At 52.8% G+C, this 19,103-nt stretch overlaps 1 protein-coding gene across 40 annotated transcripts in view; it reads right to left on the bottom strand.

Annotated features, from left to right (window-relative positions):
- Positions 1–19,103, bottom strand: part of TCOF1 (treacle ribosome biogenesis factor 1) — a 42,303-nt gene continuing 23,200 nt past the window's right edge. For 5 of the 40 annotated variants that reach the window (XM_063643189.1, XM_055285633.2, XM_055285626.2 and 2 more), the window contains 11 exons: positions 17,125–17,250; positions 12,192–12,378; positions 10,248–10,384; positions 8,621–8,734; positions 8,103–8,322; positions 7,489–7,574; positions 6,727–6,907; positions 3,442–4,002; positions 1,842–1,939; positions 1,223–1,271; positions 1–482 (listed from right to left, as the gene is read on the bottom strand). In XM_063643189.1, the coding sequence (XP_063499259.1) occupies positions 1,245–1,271; positions 1,842–1,939; positions 3,442–4,002; positions 6,727–6,907; positions 7,489–7,574; positions 8,103–8,322; positions 8,621–8,734; positions 10,248–10,384; positions 12,192–12,378; positions 17,125–17,250 (1,737 nt within the window). In that variant the 3' untranslated portion in view covers positions 1–482; positions 1,223–1,244. The remainder of the gene's footprint in view (positions 483–1,222; positions 1,272–1,841; positions 1,940–3,441; positions 4,003–6,726; positions 6,908–7,488; positions 7,575–8,102; positions 8,323–8,620; positions 8,735–10,247; positions 10,385–12,191; positions 12,379–17,124; positions 17,251–19,103) is intronic. The other 35 variants (XM_055285634.2, XM_063643192.1, XM_055285629.2 and 32 more) reach the window with 17 other exon arrangements.

Genomic DNA, 19,103 nt, shown 5'->3' on the forward strand with positions numbered 1-19,103 from the left:
TCCTTCCTCCAAGTCTTTTATTTTTTTTTTTGAGTTATTAAAAAAAACCAAAAAACACAACCAAAAGAACTGACGAGAGGAAGACAAAGCCTCGGGATCAGCCAGAGACCGAGCGGCATGGGATGAGGCACAGGTCAGGCCTAGCTGGATATGTGGAGCAAGGTGGCGGGAAGTCCCGAGGCCTTTGGGCATGTGGGGTCTGTGGAAGGAGAGGAGGTCACTTAAAAAAATACATATACTGTACACATCTATATGAAGCGTCCCGTGTTGGGGGAGTGGGGTGAGGTCATGGGAGCTGGTCCGCTTTCTCCTTGGACCAGCCTCCCCGCAGGCTCACTGGCTTGGCCAGCACAGGGACCCCTGCAGCTGGCTGTCTTCTTCTGTGGAGCGAGGGAAGGTAACAGTTTAGTTCCAACCCATGGTGGGCAGAGGTCGGCGGAGGTCAGAGGCATGGGGATGGCCACTGCTCGGCTAGGAAATCCCTGGGGGAAGGAAACACACGCAGACATCAAATTTCCTAACCCTTTTCCCCTGCAAGGAAAATGAAATCTAGCATCTCCAATGCAGGGGAGAGGCATTAACCACAGTGGACATTTTTTAGCACTTGGAATGTTCTGGGAACTGGGCTGAGTCCTTTAGTGTTTAGCTTAGCTTCACATAAGCCTCACCACTGGCCCAGGAGGCGGGCTCTGCATCACCCCCATTTACAGGAGGCTGGGTGACCACAGGGCCAGCACAGCCAGGTGGAGCAGCTAACTGTCACCACCACTTGGCAGGGCCTGTCCTCCATAGGGAAGCATAGATCCACGGTGATAGCTCATCTTGAGTAAACCATCTTCCTTCCCAAAAGGAAATGCCCCCAAGTTACAGGATCATGAGGAAAATGAACTGCTCACAAGTGAAGGAGGAACCAAGCCCTATCTGACCTCACCTACAAACAGGCTCCATCCCAGGGCACGCCCCCTAAAGCACACACAACCCCTGCACCCAGAGTGTACTCGGTATCACCACTGCCATTACTGTTCTGGATCCTTCTGATGCTGCAGCACCAACTCCTGATGTCACCCCACTGGCCCCATGGACCCTTGGCAATAGACCCTCTTTCCCCAGCCTCCTTTCCCCTTAGAGCCCACCTATCAGGTCTGCCTGGCTCTCTGGGACCACAGGGGACACCAGAGCTGTCCTCCCACCCTGAATGCTCAGGAAGGATTGGGAAGCGTACCTGTGCCTGGTGCTGGTGCTCGTCATACAGTCTGCTCTGCTGTCTTCTTCTGTGAGGAGGGAAGTACGAGAGGCTCTCAGACCTGCAGCTTTTCCCCACCCACTGCTGCCCCCACCTCCTGAGGACTAGTGAATTCCTCTAGAACAGATACTGGGTCTGCAGGGACCTCCAAGGGCAGAGGCAAACAGATGTTCAGCTCTCCTAAATACAGCTGAGGCCCTGCTGGCCAAGGTGAGAACTTCATCTGTGTCTGAGGTGCTGAGGCCCCAGGCCGTGAGGACAGCTGTTGTTCAGGGCTAGCCTGCCAGCAGGGGCACACGCAGCCCAGGTAACGTTTCCTTTCACCTGGAAACCTGCCACAGTCTACCTGGTTTCCCTATGCTGGGGGGAGTCTCTCCTTCCTTCCCCAACACCCTTCTACCTCAGGCAGGCCACTTCTACGGCTTCCATGTGCTCAGGGAAAATGCCCTGCCAGCCTCTTCCCTGGTGTGTCATAACTCCTGACGCCCCCCACTGGGCCCCGAAAATGGGAAGGGGGCAGGAACCAGGTCTGGGTATGTAGGAGGGGGCTTGGGTTTGGGTCCGTTTTCTGGCCTGAGACCCCCCAGGAACTCTCTACCTTTTTCTTCTTTTTCTTCTGGGACGGTGACTCAGAATCTTTGGTTGAGGCCTTTTTTGCTTTCTTCTTCTTTTCTTTTTTTTCTTTGTCTTTTTTTCCTGAGGGAAGAAAGTAAAGTTCCTGAACAACAGATGGTAATCCTAAGTGCTGGGGTCAATGTTGGGAGGCGCACAGGGCAGGGCTCCCAGCTCTCCCCACACCACCAGAAGCCATCACAACAGGCCAGCAGGGCCAGGCATGGTGGTTCATTCCTGCAATCCCAGCACTTTGGGAGGCTGAGGTGGGTGGATCGCTCAAGCCCAGGAGTTCAAGACCAGCTTAGGCAACACAGTGAGACCTGTCTCTACAAAAAATACAAAAATTAGCTGGGCATGGTGGTGCACACCTGTGGTCCCAGCTATTTGGTGGGGCTGAGGCAAGAGGATCGCTGGAGCTTGGGAGGCTGAGGCTGCAGTGAGCTGCGTTCGACACTGAACTCCAGCCTGGGTGACAGAGCAAGACGCTGTCTCAAAAAATAAAAATAAAACAGGCTGGCAGCTGTGGTGATCACCCAGCAGGGCCAGCTCACCTGCCCCCTGGAGGCCAGCTCATGACTTCTGTCCCATCCATGGACCACCTGGATGACTACCATTTTTCTTTAGCTCAACTCACTTTTTGAAACTCCCGCAAATTTATTTTAAATGGACACTATCTATCCCTACTGTAAATGGAAATCTAGCACAGTTCTGAGCACCAAGGGGCTGCAAGTCCTGCTCTGAGGGTGCCCGACTTTTGTTCTAGAACGAGCTGGCTCTTCAGGCATCACTGGCAACCCACCGTCCAGGGTGATGCTCAAGAGTGCTGCCTAGGTTTGACTTTGGCTCCACCTAGTAAAACTCTGTGGCCCTGAACAGCATTTCTACTTCTCTGAGCCTCAGTTTTCTACCTGCTGAGCCTCATTTCTACCTAAATGAGGTCCTGCTGCATGCGGAGTCTAGAACAGCACTCAGTAAAGGCCCAGTGTTACTATGGAGGGAAAACTGAGGTCTAGAGAGAAGATGGGGTTTTGGATGAGGATTCTGACAGTCTGGTTCCTGGTCCATTCTGCACCCAGGAGCTGGCTGGAGAAGCAGGTTCCTCCAAGATCTGCTGCACTGGGCTTGGGGAAACAGGACATGACTCCTCATCCTTCTGGAGCATTCCTGGCAGTGCTGGCTCAAGTGCTCTGGAATCGAGTTCTGGCTTTGCCACAAGCTGCCCCCATGACTCTGGACAAACCACTTCTCAGCTTTTTTTTTTTTTTTTTTTTGGGCAGTCTCGCTCTGTCGCCCAGGCTGGAGTGCAATGCGTGATCTTGGCTCACTGCAACCTCTGCCTCCCGGGTTCAAGCAATTCTCCTGCCTCAGCCTCCCATGTAGCTGAGGTTACAGGTACCTGCCACCACGTCCAGCTAATGTTTTGTATTTTTAGTAGAGATGGGGTTTTACCAGGTTGGCCAGGCTGGTCTCAGCCTCTCTTTTCTACATGGGAGGAATGAGACCAGGTGCTGGCTGAGGGTCCCTCCCACCCCCGTGTGGTGCCCAGCAGCCCTCCGGGTGGGCTGGGAGAAGCGGTCACTCACTCTTGTCGGATTTCTTCTTCTCCTTCTTGCCCTTTGGGTTGCTTTGATCTCCACCTTCAACCTTCCCCATCCCCTTCTGAAGCTCCTCTTCTGGCTCATCCTTGGCCCCTTGGGAGCCAAGAGACCCCTTCCCTTTCTTCTCTTTGACATCACCACTCGCTTTGTCTCTCTTTGCTTTTCCCTTGGAAGTCGTGGAGGTCTTTTCTGGGGAAACAGAGACCTCCCCACCTTCCCCGGCCCCCAGCTTCTTCTTCTTCTTGCTCCTGGGGGTCCTGGCAGCCGGGTGGTCTCCCGATAGCTTCCGCTTGCGGCTCTCCCAGCCCTTCCTGCTGCTCTCCTTGGTGGTGTCCACCACCTTCTTTCTTTCCTGTTCCAGCAGCTCAGTCAGGACCTTCACCACTGAGGCCTGCACCTGGGCCTCATTCAGGGGCCAGGGTTGGCCCAGGAGGCACTGGGCGATGTTGCTTTGCAGTGCCAGGGTTGAGGCTTGGGGGTTCCCAGCCCCTTTCTTGGGCTTCCGGGACTTCTGAGGTGTGGTGCCTGAAGCAGCCTCTTTTCCACCTATGGAGAGAGAATGTGGGGTCACAGATCTGGGAAAGTTGGGGGGCAAATCTTATGGTACCTAAGAGCGAAGAGGGTGCAGGGAGTGACTCCATCTTTTCTTACAATGGCACAGATGGGGAGAGCAAGGCTTGGCGGTCACTCTGCCCCAGCTGGTCTCCTAAGCTCACATCTTTCCACCAATTTCACACTCTGACTTTGTTTCTAACTTACAGCTTTTCCCTGTCTCTTTATATAAAAACTCCAGTTAGGGTGGAGGACAGAAAATGACTCCAGAATGTTAATAAAAGGGCCTAAAATCTATCAATGAAATGAAAATTCAGACAGGAGGGAGATGGAGTCTGGAGCTGGGAGGAAGGAGACCTGGGTTCTAGGTCTGACTTTCCCACCAACTTTCAGTGTGATTCTGGCCAGGACCCATCTCCTCCCAGGGCCTTGGTTTCCCTGTCTATAGCCTGAGGGGTGGATGAACAGTAAGGCTTCCTATGATACATTGTAGATTTATAATAAAAGTGGGGGCCATGCAGACATTCAACTGATGATTACCCACACTCGGCCCTTCCTGGTCAGGGGGTCCAGGCAAGGTGGGGAGTGCTGGGTGCAGTGTATATATACGTGGTGGCTGACTAAGCAGGTTTACTGCCTGCCAGAGAGACTTCTGGTGCAGCCTTTGTTTAGAATTTTCCACGCCTCTGCTTGCCTTTGATAATTGTGTGCTGACTACACGTGTAAAAAAAAAAAAACCTTCCACAGCCCCCTCTAAAATGTCTCCTTGTCGCACCGCCTCTCACAGAGAATGTTGGGGAAGAAAGTGAGCAGCAATTCCTCTTCTGACCCAGCCTGGGGCAAGCTGCAGCTGAAAGCCCCATGACTGGGTCTCCTCGCCGGCTCTAACTTTCCAAGTGACTTGGAGGTCTCTGCCCCATTCTGGGTCTCATGGGCACAACACTCCTGCACGCTGGGCTCTGAAAGGTGGCTTGGTGGTTTGGCCCTGGAGGTGTTTGCCTGGAGGAAGGCCCAGGTGGATACTCCATGTCACACTCTATGTGGTACTCATGTCACACTGAGGCTAGGGCTGCCCCCTGCAGCATGCAGTGAGCCTGGCCCCTCAGCCCCATCCAGGATCCCTAGCAACTTTTGGCTCTAGAGCTGCGGTGGGCTGGGGGAGGTGCGCTGGGCAGGGCAGGCCAGGTTAGGCAGAGGGGCCCCCGGGTTGGCTGGAGGCCCAATTCCATCCTCTGGGGATTCTTCAAGATGGCAGGAGCCAATGGAGAGGGAAGCTGGGGAGGACACAGTTAGCCCTGGCAACCTCTCTCCCCAGAGCCTAGGTTTCTGCTGCTGTTTTTTTTTTTTTTTTGAGACAGAGTTTTGCTCTGTTGCCCAGGCTGGAGCGTAGTGGTACAATCTCGGCTCACTGCAACCTCTACCTCCCAGGTTCAAGCGATTCTCCTGCCTCAGCCTCCTGAGTTGCTGGGAGTACAGGCGCCTGCCATCATGCTGGCTAGTTTTTTGTATTTTTAGTAGAGACAAGGTTTCACCATGTTGGCCAGGCTGGTCTCGAACTCCTGACCTCAAGTGAGCCGCTCACCCTGGCTTCCCGAAGTACTGGGATTACAGGCACGAGCCACTGCGCCCAGCCCACTTTTCTGCTGCTTATCTGCGAACACCCAGAACACCAAGGCTGGGGAAGCCCTGGAGCTGTCCCAGGTGTGCCCAGCTGGTACATATTTGACCCTTAGCTCCAGTAGGGTCAGGGATAGTGGAAGCCCCAGGTTGGGTGACTTGAATAATCCAGTCTGCCCTCCAAATACAATGTGACTATTTTCTACATGTGCCATGCCTTGACACAGACTGGATACATCAACTCCTGCTTTGTATGGTTAAGACACAGAGGTCCAGAGTGGCCAGGGGATTTCCAAGGCTTTACAATGAGTCAGAACAGCCTGGGGCCAGTCTACTGCCTGGGGTCTCCTGCACGTGCTGAGTGTCCTCCAAACGTGACTGTCAGCCTATTGTCTAAGCTATCCCCTGAGGCCCATGGCCCACGCCCCACACCGTGAGCCTATTTACGGGGAAGAAAAGTTGATGGGGATGGTTGGAGAGAGCCAACGCTTGCTCCATAAGCCAAAAGACGCAGCTTCCTCTGAGGCAAGGGCTATCCTATCAGGTGCATCAGCACCACCCAGGCCTGGATACACCCCCACTTCCAGGCTGTCCAGGGCCACGGGAGCCAGACACCTGGGCATGGGGCCCACCTGTACTTTTTTTTTGAGACAGGGTCTCACTGTACCACCCAGGCTGGAGTGTAGTGGCATGATCATGGCTCACTATAGCCTCATCCCCCTGGCTTCACGTCATTCTTCTGCCTCGGCCTCTCAAGTAATTGGGACTACAAGCGTGCACCATCACACCGGCTAATTAAAATAAATTTTAGAGATGGGGTCTGTGTTGCCCAGGCTGGCCTTGAACTCCTGGGGTCGAGCAATCTGCCCACCTCGGCCTCCCAAAGTGCTGGGATTATAGGCGTGAGCCACTGCACCTGGCCCCACCTGCACTTTGATGAGCATCTCCAGGTCCAATGCAAGGCCACAAGGTCTCACTTGGAGAGGCTCTGGGGGCAGACAGGACCATGTTGGGAGGACTGTTGCTACAGGAGGGCAAGAAGGGGCCCACTGCCCTGTCCCTCTGTGTCCTGCTATGTGCCTCCTGCAGACCTTAACTTACCTGTTTTAGGGGACAACATGCCTGCTGCCTGTTGGGGCTTTGCCTCCTGCTTGCCATCTGGGTCATCTTTGGCGGCCAGAGTAGAGGAAACTGAGGGGCTGGAGTCTAGCTTGGGAGTGGCTTTTGAGGCCTGGGAATTGGCTGGGGTTATTCCAGGGGTCATATAACCTGAGAGGAGAGACTGAAGAAGCCCATTGTGAAAGAGGTTGCCACCACCCCGCCCCACTGCCATAACCCAGCCCGAGTCATGGCCTGCTGTGAGGAAAGCAGCCTGGGGCCTCTAGGATCACCCTGCCCTATCGGTGCAGAGTAGGTGGACAGCAAGGCGCAGAGCAGCACTTCAGCCCTTGGTGTGTGCCTCCTGAACTATTTTAATTAATACACTTTCTAGACAGGCACATTTAAAAAGGCAATTTCTTATTAATACGAATGGAAAATTACTAGCTTTTGCCACATACAGATAGTAACCTTAAAATAAATCTGCTAAAGAATGCTTTTGTCCGGACATCACCCAGAATCAAGGTCAATCCCTTCTACAGACCCCAAGGGTCAGCTACTCAGGGTTCTATGAGGGGAGGGAGGAAGCCTGGCTGTGGTCTGCTGGCTGGGCCACACGTGGTGCCTCGCAGACAGGACCTTGCCCAAGGCCTCTGTGAAGAGAGGGGACCCAGACCCCTGACCTGAGTGATTGGGTAGACAGGAGCCTGGCCTGGGGCTCCACCCTAAGGCCTGTGGGCTGCCACTCCTCTCCCTTGCAATTACCTGGGATGGCGCCACCACATCATCCTCGCTGGACTCTGCTGCGGTCTCCTCCACCAGGGTCTCTGTCCTGGAGGGGGTGGGACCTACTGGAGAAGCACAGTATCCTGTTGGTAGCCCCAGGTGGCCCCTGCCAGCCAGGAAGGGCAGAGCCCTTCAGGAAGGCCCTGGTCTCTTTGCAGGTCTCTCACCCCCATCCCCTGCCCCGCCTCACCCCAAGTCTTCCTACTGCTTCAACACTCCTTGCACACTCATCGCTAGTCACAGCATGCTAGGTGTGACATCTGAATGCCAAAGCCTTATTTCTAATTCCTGAGGCCCCATTTCTATTTCCCTGCTTTCCACTGTTCCAGAAACATGGCCCTGGAGTTTCTGGAGCCAGTGAAGGGAGTCTGATACCAAAAAGCTGAGAGTGGTCAAACAGCAAAGTCAGGTCTCTGAAATCATTTGGATTGACTTCCTCATGAAGTTGTCCAGATGGGGAAACTGAGGCCCAGGCTCAGCCACAGGTGCAGAACGAGTCTGAGATATGGAGCTGAGGCCAGAGCTGTGGCTCCACCAGGCCACACTCCACCCTCTTCCTGGCCCACCCTTGCCCTTTCCCCTGGCACCCTCACCCAGCGTGTGGGCCGACTTGGCCCCCTGGGGCCCTTCAGCATCTTCCTCACTCCCTGAAGAGCTGTCGCTGCTGTCCTCACTGTCATCTGAGCTCCCAGGGGCTTTGGTGGCCTGCTGGACCTCAGGAAGCTTAGGTTTTCTGAGCTTGTTGGTCCCTTTGGCCTGGACAGAGGTGCTCTGGGGACTTGTTGCAGGGAGTGTTCCCACAGCACTGTCAACCTAATTCGGTGAAAGGAGAAGGAATGGAAGGAAAAATCAGGGCAAGTAAGATCTGGTCCTTCCTGAACATTTCAATAGGGCCAGGAACTGTGTTAGATGGGGCACACATGCAGCCTCATTTGATCCTTCCAACTACGAAAGGTACTGTAATTCCTTCTTACAGATTAGGCCACTGAGGCCCAGGGAGGCAAACCAAGTGCAGAGGTCATGGGGCAGGTGAGTGCTGGTGCCGGGATGCAGGGCCACGCCTGCACCTTCTATGCTCCGCGGGCTTGCTTCCCCTGCTCCCCAAGCTCACCCCACTTGAAGGCTGGGTGCTGGCAACAGGAGGCTGAGCCTCACTGGCTTTCTGGGCGAGGACCTTCAGGGCAGCCTGGGTCAGTGGGAGGGAAGCTGGGTTCTTCTTTGACACCTGTGGGTGGCAAGAGGTAGCCCTGAGACTCACGAGTCCTTGGGATGCCAGCTGTGCCACACCCTGGTCAGATGCTGTCTGGCTGGGGTGAGGGCTGGAGCGGGGACTGACGGGCAGTCAAAGGGGCAAAATTGGTGGCAGGCTTCAGGTTATGAGCTAATCACATTGTTCTCAAGGAGCAAGGGATAGTTCCCAGCCCAGGGCAGGGAAGCAGCTTAGGCCCCACCACTCAATCTGCACCTTCACTGGGGACAATCTCCAACCTGGTGGTCCCCCATCTCTACTTCTTATACCCACCAGCAGTCAGGGAGAGTGGTGGGCATGGAAATTGGGCATGACCCCTTGCTGAGAGCCTTCAGATGTGGCATGGCCCTTGCCACGGCATGGCTCCTCTCCTCTCTCCCAGCTCCTCATCCAGCTGTCCCCACCTCTCAGTTTCCCTCATCCCCAAGTGCTTCCCCCGAAGACCTGGTATCTGCAGTTTCCCTGCCTGGAGGGTGGCCCAGCTCATCCTGTGACTGGCTGCTTCTGCTTAAGCATCGCTGCCTTGGGAGGCCTTCATATAGCAGGTCACCCCACTATTCTCTAGTTTTTATTGTTTCCTCTCCTACCAGCTGGTGAATACTTTTTATTTATATGTGGGTTTCCTTGTTTAATCGCTGCCCCTCACCACTCCCTGACTGGCCTGGGAATTCCTTGTCCTTGTCTTGGTTCCTGCTGTATCCCTAGGGCCTGGCAGGAACAGATGCTCATGGATGCAGTGACCACAGCCTGACTTCCCATCCAGCACCCAGGTTCCCAGAAGTTCTTGGCCTGGAGCTTGTAATGAGCCCAGGGAGTGGGTGGCACACCAGCACCCCCCACAAACGCCCCCCAGCCCACCCCTCAGGAAGAGAGGTCAGAGTGCGTCATGGACTTCATCCTCTCATTGGGATGGGAAACCAGACTGATATGGCCCAAAGAGCAATGAACTGGGTCTCAGATGACCCACGTTCTGGCCTTGCTGAATGCTGGTCACGTCACAGCCCTTGGGGTGGGGATGTGTGCTAAGTTTTATGATCTAAACAATGCATCAGCCATTAACCCTAAAATGCCCAGCTTTTAGATTCAGGCAAGAACCAAATAAAAATGCACTGAAGATGGTGAAGGCTGGGAAGAATGATGAAGTCACTATTACAAACACCAAAAAATGGCAACTTTTGTTCATGGCATTCCAAAACTGGAAGAAAAAATATCAAAAGCCCCACTACGTTGGAAAATCTCATGAGGGACTCGAGTGCTGCAGGGCTTGCTTGGCCAGGAGGCTGCGTCCCCAGATTACTCTTCCTCATAACTCAAAGGTGATTTGGGGGGTTGTAGCTAGGAGGCCAGAAAGCCTCTGGCTGTGAGGCCACGACCTCTGGAGTGTGGGGGTGACAGCAATTGCAGGCCATCCCATCAGCACATGTGGGTAAGTATGGAAGTAGGGCCCCACCCCACTGGCCTGCACTACCCTCCCTTGCCCACCAGGTACCTGAGTTGCTGGTCCCTCCTGTTTCTTGCCATCTGATATCTGACTGGACTCCTTGCTGCTGCTGGCCCCAGCCATGCTGGCTTTGGGGGCTATTCTTGGGTGGGCAGTGGGCATGGTCACCACATTGGTTCTGATGCCTGAAATGGAGCAAGACGTGGGCACATCAGGGCACAAAAGCCCCATTGCCTCCTCAGCAGTGGCAATAACCCAATTTACCGGCCTGTGCTGGTGATCTAGAGCTGTGCTCAGGCCTTACAGAGGCAGAAGCTTGTTTACTCCCCTCTCCAAGCCTCCCAGGCAGGAGATGTCATTATGTCATTTAACAAGCCTCAGGGAGCTCAAATGGCTGCTCTGGGGGTGACCCCAGGCTTCCTCATCCCCTCCCCTCCCAGCTGGTCGGGCTGCCACTCCTGAGCAATGGGCCAGAGCACCGGCACCAAATGACTCTCCTTGCAGTTAAAATCGTCTCTCCTAAGAGTCCCCGTGGTTATCTGCAGAGGCCTGGTTACATGCATGTTCTTCAAAGCGCTGTTTATAACAGCCAACTCCCTCATCCCTCCACCCTGAAACAAAACCCTCTACTTCCTCCAACATGGTGCTGGCTACACATACTGTGGCATGTCCACCCAAGGGATTTCTTTGTAGCCATTAGGAATTGTGCTGCAAATATGCAAAGATGAAAAAAAAAAACCTGATGTCATAAAATATCCAGTAAAGGTTACTGAGTGTTAGATACGGTATGGCCTTGCTTTAAAAACACACATATATCTTAGGTTTTTATAAAGTTAGCATGTGTCAAATGTTAACAGTAATTTTTGGGGCAGAATTACAGGTGATATAGTTTCTTATGTGCTAATCTGTATTTTTATTAAAAAATATACACACACATACATATACATATGTATATGTATATATATGTATATGTATATATGTATGTAGGTAGGTAGATAGGTAGAGATAGGGCCCTCACTATGTTGCCCAGGCTGGTCTTGAACTCCTGGGCTCAAGTGATCTTCCTACTTTGGCCTTCTAAAGTGCTGCGATTACAGGTGTGAACCACCATGCCCAGCAGTAATCTGTATTTTGTCTGCTTTCTGTTTTTTTGAGACAGTCTCGCTGTCGCCCAGGCTGGAGTGCAGTGGCACATCTCGGATCACTGTAACTTCTGCCTCCTGGGTTCAAGCGATTCTCGTGGCTTACCCTCTCAAGTAGCTGGGATTACAGGCGCCCGCCAGGCTAATTTTTTGTATTTTTAGTAGAGACGGGGTTTCGCCATGTTACCCAGGCTGGTCTTGAACACCTGATCTCAGGTGATCTGCCTGCCTCAGCCTCCCAAAGTGCTAGGATTATAGGCGTAAGCCACTGCACTCGGCCTGTATTTTTAAATTATCCTATCAGGATCAGGTATTATTGCTTGTAAAACTGTTATAATAACTGTAATAGTAACATTAACCCTTCTCCTGCTGTCATTGGTAGAATCACAGATTCTCAGAAGTCAAAGAAACCTCAGATTGGTCCTGTCTCTCGTTGATAGATGAAATCTCTCCCTGTAATGTCTCTGGCTTAGGGATTGCCTAACCCACTTTACATGCCACCAAGGACGGGAAGCTCACTACCACCCTGACCACTTGTTCCACAGGCAGTCAACTGATACAGAATTCTTCCTTAGACTATGTAGGAACCTGGTCCCTGCAGCTTCTAGCCACTGGTCTGGGTTCCATGCCTGGGGCTGGCACAAAAAAGCCCTAGCAACTATTCCCCCAGAACTTCAGGTCTGAGCCAGGCCCTAATCAGAATGGCTAATGCAGGGCCCAGAGACCTGACCCCAAGCCCCTCCCGACCAACACCTTGCTATGTGACTCAGCCAGCGTCCTGTCTCTTCTGGGCCTCAATGTGGGGCAGTGCTGGCAGCCCCTCCCACCACTGCATAGGGGCTGCGCTCACCAGGAGTCAAGCACTGTGTAGCGGGGATCACATTCTCATCCTCGCTCTCGGAGGAGGAGCTCCTGGCTGTGCTCTCCGAGGCTCGGGCCTTCCTCGGGGTGCTCGCAGCCTGGGCTTGTGCGGGTGTAGCAGCTGGGCCAGCTGGACTACGATTAGGGTCGACAAAAATCAGAGGGGGTTTAATCACCTTGAAAAACAAAAACAAAACACCCACCCAGTGATTAAAGGCTTGGCCAGGGAAAGGAGGTAATGGGGTTAGGGAGTGTTTTACAAGGCAAGGGGTCCACTGAGCTCAGGGCCAGCTGGGCACAGAAGCCATTCCAGCTGCCCAGGGTGCCCCCTCCCACCCCACACATCTGCTAAGACCCAGCACAGCACTTCACAACTCACAGAGACCACCTGACTCTCACAGTGAAGCCCTATATTCAGTAGGATCAGCTCCCTTATACAAGTGGGAAAATCACAAGCCCAGAGGGAAAAGGAGCGACCCAAGGCTGCTGTCCCTACTGGAAGAAAAGCCAAGGCCAGAATGTCCAATTCTGCCTTCTTTCCCTGGCTGGCTTGAGACAGTTACGTGCTGAATGCAGGGGGTGGTCTAAGCAGTTTTCCAAGGCTGCCTGGTTAGAATATGCAATTCACCTGAGGAGGTATTTACAGTCTAGTTGCCCCCACCCCAGAGGTTCTGACGCAGCCCTCCTGATACGTGGCCCAGGATGAAACTCCCCAGCTATACCAATTCAGTTTCTTCAACAAAAAAATGCACAAGAGAAACAAGGGTTGGGTGAGTGGGTGAGAACCAACAGATTAAGACTTAGAGGATTAATAACTCAATGCCGTATGTGGCCTTTAACTGAACTCCATGAGACAATCAGGGAAATAGGGACACTGACTGGGTAGATCAACTTATTAGGTGTGACACTGTATCGTAGTTGTGCTTAAAAAAGTCCTTATAACTGAGAGCTGCATACTGAAATCCTGGTGGATGAGCTGACATGTCTGAGACTGGCTGCAAAGTAATCCAGGGGCGTTGGGGAACTGAGTGGAGGGTTTGCGTGAAATGAGCCTGCTCAGGAGTTCCTAACTGTTGAGGCTGGGGATGGTACGTGGGGGTTCTTTACATTATTCTATCTTTGGGTATGCTTTAAATTTTCCAAGGAAACAGTAAAAGAAAAAGCAAACAAGCAATAGCAGCTCCCTGGTATTCTGCAGGCCAGTCTGGTTCTGAACTGCACCATCCCTGAACATGTTCACTGCACACGAGGGCAGCATCTCCAGGCCCACTTCCTTCCCGAACCTCCAGCGAACGAGAACACACATGGCTGTGAGCCAGGGAGCTGGTTAGGTCTACTTTCCATTCCCCAAATGTCAGATCTGGTTTGAGCTCTGCTCCCTCTCTGGCCCGTGAAGAGCTGGAGGGCAGGAAGAGGGAGCTGCCTGAGGCTAAGAAAGGAGTGGAGTCAGGTCCAGACTGGTCTCTGCTTCACCATCCTGTTTACCCCGAGCCTGACTTAGCACACCTGGCTCCTCAGGGTGCTAAGGTGCTGTGGAGAGGCATAAAGTAAAAAGTAAAACAGAAAGGTACCTGCCTGAGGGTGGAAGCTTCTCTGGGCTTAGGCCTTTCCTACCCCTGCCAAATAGCCTCCCCCACGGCTGCTCTGATCTGCCACTTCCAGAGCCTTCCTTCCCACGATATAAAAAAGAGAAGGATGGAAAGTGGGAGAAGGCTTACAGTTGAGGGAGGGGGGATCTATATATATGTGAAGACAGGAACAGATTGTCGGGGACGAAGAGAAGCAACGAACCCACTGAGGCAAACAATAGCGTCTTGGGATGTTAAAAGCAGCTCAGCAGCAAAAGCCTCCTGTTAGTTCCACCTGCCCACGCCACCCCACTGGGCCTCTGGGCCGTAGGAGGAGGTGGGGCAGGGGACTTGGCTGTGGGGGGTCAGGGTGGGGCATTAGTCTTTAGAGTTTATAAAGGTGGGCAGTGAAGCTTGCCCAGGGTATAGGGGGAGACCTGCTTCTCATTACGCCTCTCTCATGACTTCACTGTGTGGTCAAGCCCCTCAACTTTCTGATCCTCAGTTTCCTGTTTAATGAAACGGCTAGTAGTTATCCCAGCCTGGGCTCATTCACTGGAGGGGTTCTAATGCACTGTGGAAACTGCAAAGCACAGTATACACAGGAATGTAGTTCTGGGGTCACTTAGAAAAATACGGATGGGAGTGAAGCAGCAAAACCAGCACTGCCTGAACATTTGGTTGTACCTCCGTACAGGTGCTGGGCAGTAAGAACCCAGAGGGAACCCAGGGATATCCCTCCTACCTGTAGGTCTGATGCCTGCAGAACCAAACCTAGGGGCTTTCTGGACAGTGCTCACCCCCTCCTGTCAAAGCTGAGCTCATTCTAACTGTGCCTTCATTCCAACAAGTCCAGGGCACAGAGTGGGGAGAGGGGGCTGATGGCCTAGGCTGTGGACCCTGGCAAGGGACAAAGGCACAAAGGCAACAAACACTCCAAGAACCTCTCTCAGAATTGCCTGGGGTTGGTTAACATATCTAGGCCAGCCCCACTCCAGGGGACTGAGAAATTCTACTCTCTGGGGATGTGGCCTGGAGCCTCAAGGTCCACCCCACCCATCCAAGAAGTCTCATCCCAGAGATTGAGATGAATGAGGCTCAGAGAAGGCAAGTGGCCTCACCCAGGGTAACCAGCAAACTGGTGACAGAGCCAGGATTAGAATTTATTCTCCAGGCACCAGACTGGAGCTCCTTCTAGAACCAATTATGCTAGGCCTCAATTTAACACCCGAATTTAGTTTCTTACAGGTTTCCTTTTTCTTTGATTCAGCCTAAAACTTCGAGAGCAGGGCCTACGTCTTTGACAAACTAATAGAAGAAGTTGGCCTTAAAAAATTATATTACTGACAAGTGAAACTGCGTATGTTTGTGGTATATTACATGATGTTTTGATACACATACACATTGTGGAATAGCTAAATTATTTAACATATGCATCACCTCACATACTTGTTTTTAAATCTGGAAGCTATCCTGACCCCAGCACAGACTCTCGCCTGAGGTCTACTCTGCACAACAGGGCGGAGGCACAGTGAGGGGTCTAGGAATGGAGCCAAAGTATCTAGCCCTGCCTCCTAGCCTGGGGCTCTGCCCACCACCCTGGCCTCAATCCCTTTCCCCACTGATGGGCTAATAAAATCAGACTGAAACTTGTCAATAGAGAGGTGCTCAATAAATGTACAATAATGAAAATAATCATAATTGGTGAGCTGGGGATTAGGAACTAAAAATCTCTCAATCAGGAAGAGGATGCAGCTTCCCCTGGCTATGCCCAGCTTCCCTGGGCTATGCCCGTTTTCCCCGAATCCTCCTGGGGGAATGTACAAACCGCTGACTTCTTTTCTTTCTGCTTTTTAAATAGAGACTCCAGAATCTTCAGGACTAACATACCAATTAAATGGTTCAGTTTAAGCAGGATGTTCATTTTAATTGTGCTAGTCCACCCCCACAGAGAAAGGGGGTGCGGTCCCCTCCCTCCCAGTTGCTTAGATCCCTCAGAGAGGCAGGTGGCCTCGTAAAGGCTCCACACAGAGCCAGAGGGCAATGCCCAAGCCCAGGAGAGGAGAGTGTCGGGGCAGCACCAGGCAACGGGTCAGAATGTGAATGGCCTGGGCTCAAACACCAGGTCTGTCCACTTGTCATCAGCCATGTGATGCTGGGACAGGTCCCTCAACTTCTCTGAGCCTCATTCCCAGTTCCTTAAAACGCAAACAACAAAGGGAGCCACCCTCTTAGGGCTGTTGTGGAGATTAAACAGAAAAATGCAAATACAGGGAGTTACCGATGTTGATGGTGGTTGTTCTTTACTTTTGTCATCTGTGCTATTGGAAAGTAAGAGGCAGTGAGCACCCTATTGCTGGAGGTGTGCAAACAGCATCTGACCTTAATGATGAATTGATAACAATGTGGTATGTGATATTCAAGGGGAGGTGGTTCATGAGACCACTCTGGTCTGGAGGTTGCAGAACTCCAGGATCTGTGGTTAGGCCCTGGGACAGGGGAGCTGGTGCTCTGAGGTACCTGGCAGAAGCTTCTGGGAGCTTGGGGCTAGAGGAGGACAAAGGGTAATGCTGTCTGATGGAAGGGCCAGGGTTCACACAGAAGCTTGGACCACACCAGCATGGCTGACTTGGGCCTCTGGAGTACAGGGAGATAAGGTGGGCCTAGTCTCACCCTTGGGGGTGTAGCCTGGGCAGGACTGTGGCTTAAGCTCTGGGTGCAGTGGAGCACATGAAGGTATGCCACAGGTGCTTGAGAGAGGGTCCTGGGCAAAGCTCATGGGATTCGAGAAGACTCCCGGTCCTAAACAGAAAGGGAGCCAGGGGACCAGCGTTTGCACCTTTCCTCAGCCTCTTATGAATCATGAGAATTTGGGGAAACTGCTTCAACTCTAAGGCTTGATTCCCAATCTGTCAAATGGGGCAACACTCCCTGCCCTTCTCACAGTTAACAGGCACCCTTTCTTAGGCAGGGGACTATGGCAAGTACCTTGTGTGCTGGCACCAGTGCACAGAGGCAGGAGGGAGGTGCCAGTACTGTCCCCATTTTATGGCTGAAACATTGAGCCTCACACAGGGGAAAAGGCATCTGCCCAGGACCACGGGGCTGTTGGGTGGTAGAGCTGGGCTTCGCCCCAATACCACCTGGCTCTGAAGCCTGTATGTTTAACTGTGCACTGCTGCCTGCCTCACAGGGCTCAGATGAATGTCACAATAGAGGAAAGAGCTCTGGAAGCTGTGAGGTGCTGTTTAAATATGGCGAGATTTTCCCTATGGGAAAGATCTGCCCTCTCCTGCAAGGCCTGCCAGCCCAGCTCTGATCCTGCAGCATCTGCAGAGAGAAGGCATGGCATACCTGGGTCAGTGGCAGCTCTTCCCCACTGCTCTCCGAGGACCCCTCCATGTTCCTCTCTGGAGGTGCTGGGGCCAGGATCTTGCTTCTGGAAGGTTTGGAGTTACTGTCCTTCTGAGGGGACAAGACCTGGATAAACACGTGGTCGGGGAGAGGGGCATTTGCTGAGGGGAAAACAGCCAGTAGGCAATGACCCTCAGGCACTCTGGTTTCCAGGAGAGGCAGCGTGGCCCCTTCCTGCACATGCACAGGGATACCTGCTGGCCTGACCTGCCCCACAGCCACTGGAAATATGCTTCCACCCTGCTAGCTCCTTCCAGAGCTGACTCCGAACATGAAAGGGATTTATGACTCCAATGCAGCTAAAACCTGAGGGCTGCAGGGCTGTTGGCCCAGTGTCTCGACAAGAGGTGACAGCAGCCTGGGACAAGGTTGCAGGCACAAGCCAGTGGTCCCAGCACAGTTCACCTCTGGTTGTTAACACCCCCAGCCAAAAGCAGGAGCCGCTGAGAAGTGTTCCACTGGCTACCATCCCCTCCTGCTGGGGCAGGCATGATGATGGGGGCTGGACTGATGAGCACTGCAGTCAGAGGAGGACTCAGAGATCTGGATGGAAATGCTGGTGGTGATGGCAGCTCAGTGGTTCCTACTGGAATGGGGGCCCCCCTTTTCCCTACTCAGCCTAGCCAAAAAAGTAGGACCCAGGCTGCCTGAGCTTCCAATTTCTCAAGAGAAGCTGGAAGATTTGTACATGTCATTTCCAATTTTTAAATGGGGCAACTACAATGCACACTGCAGGCTGTCTCCTAACAGCCATGCCCGCATCTGTTCCTTGCTAATAGAACCCTCACTGTTCAGTGGACCCTACCACATGCATCAGGGAGGGTGGGCTCTCCTCCCAGGCAGTCATGGGAACTACCGGCCTCTTGCCTATGGCTAAGGCGGTAGTACGTCCAGCCTGAGGTCTCAGTAGCCTTAAGTCTACCCCCTAATCTCTTTTTTTTTTGAGATGGAGTCTTGCTCTGCTCACTCTGTTGCCCAGGCTGCAACCTCCTCCTCCCTGGGTTCAAGTGATTCTCTTGCCTCAACTGGGATTATAGGCCGGTGCCACCAGGTCCAGCTAATTTTTGTATTTTTAGTAGAGATGGGGTTTCGCCATGTTGGCCGGGCTGGTCTTGAACTCCTGACCTCAAATGATCCGCCTGTCTCAGCCTCCCAAAGTGCTGGGATTATAGGTGTGAGCCACTGTGCCTGGCCTGCCCCCAGCACTTTAGGAGATGCTGCAGCTCTGCTATGACCATAAAGCTGGTGGAGCGCAGAGATGGAAGAAATCTGGTCACCACTGACGCTCAGCTGAAGGAACCAGCTTTTCAGCAGCTGGAACCTGGGACTTTGTGCACTTTAAGAAAGTCAATCCCTTTATTTAAGCTCTTTTGAATGGGACTTTCTCCTGCAGCTTAGGCCATTCTGACTGATAGAAGAACTTGTTGAAAACTTAAAGACAAAAAAACTACACAGGCCAAAACACGGCTGGGGCCTATGTCTTAGTCTGGCATTTAGGTCCTCCATAAATCTACCAGTAACAAGCACCTGGGAGGGCCTACGGCCTACAGGACAGCTGCCTTCAGTGACCATGCGCCTTCATGCCCAGCTCCTCTGCACACACTGAGGGGCCCTCTCCACTTTTGTGCCTGGTCATCCTTCAGGTTCAGCTCAATTATCTCCTCCTCTTCTGGCCTCTCAGAGACCTGCTCTTTCAGCTGTCAGCACCACTAGCATACTCTGTGATAATCCGGTCACCTGTCTTGCCCCACAGACTGTGAGCTCCTTGAGGGCAGGGCCAATGTCTTTCACCCCCAGTAATTGTTGGTTTGGTGTATCAAAGGCAGAGGTTAGGGCTAGGGAGCATTCATCTCAGTGCTTGTTTTACTCATGAAGAAAACAAATCTAAGAGGTTATGGAGCTTGGCCTGGCACAGGGAC

This window comes from Symphalangus syndactylus, chromosome 7, assembly GCF_028878055.3.
Source record: "Symphalangus syndactylus isolate Jambi chromosome 7, NHGRI_mSymSyn1-v2.1_pri, whole genome shotgun sequence".
Taxonomy (NCBI): domain Eukaryota; kingdom Metazoa; phylum Chordata; class Mammalia; order Primates; family Hylobatidae; genus Symphalangus; species Symphalangus syndactylus.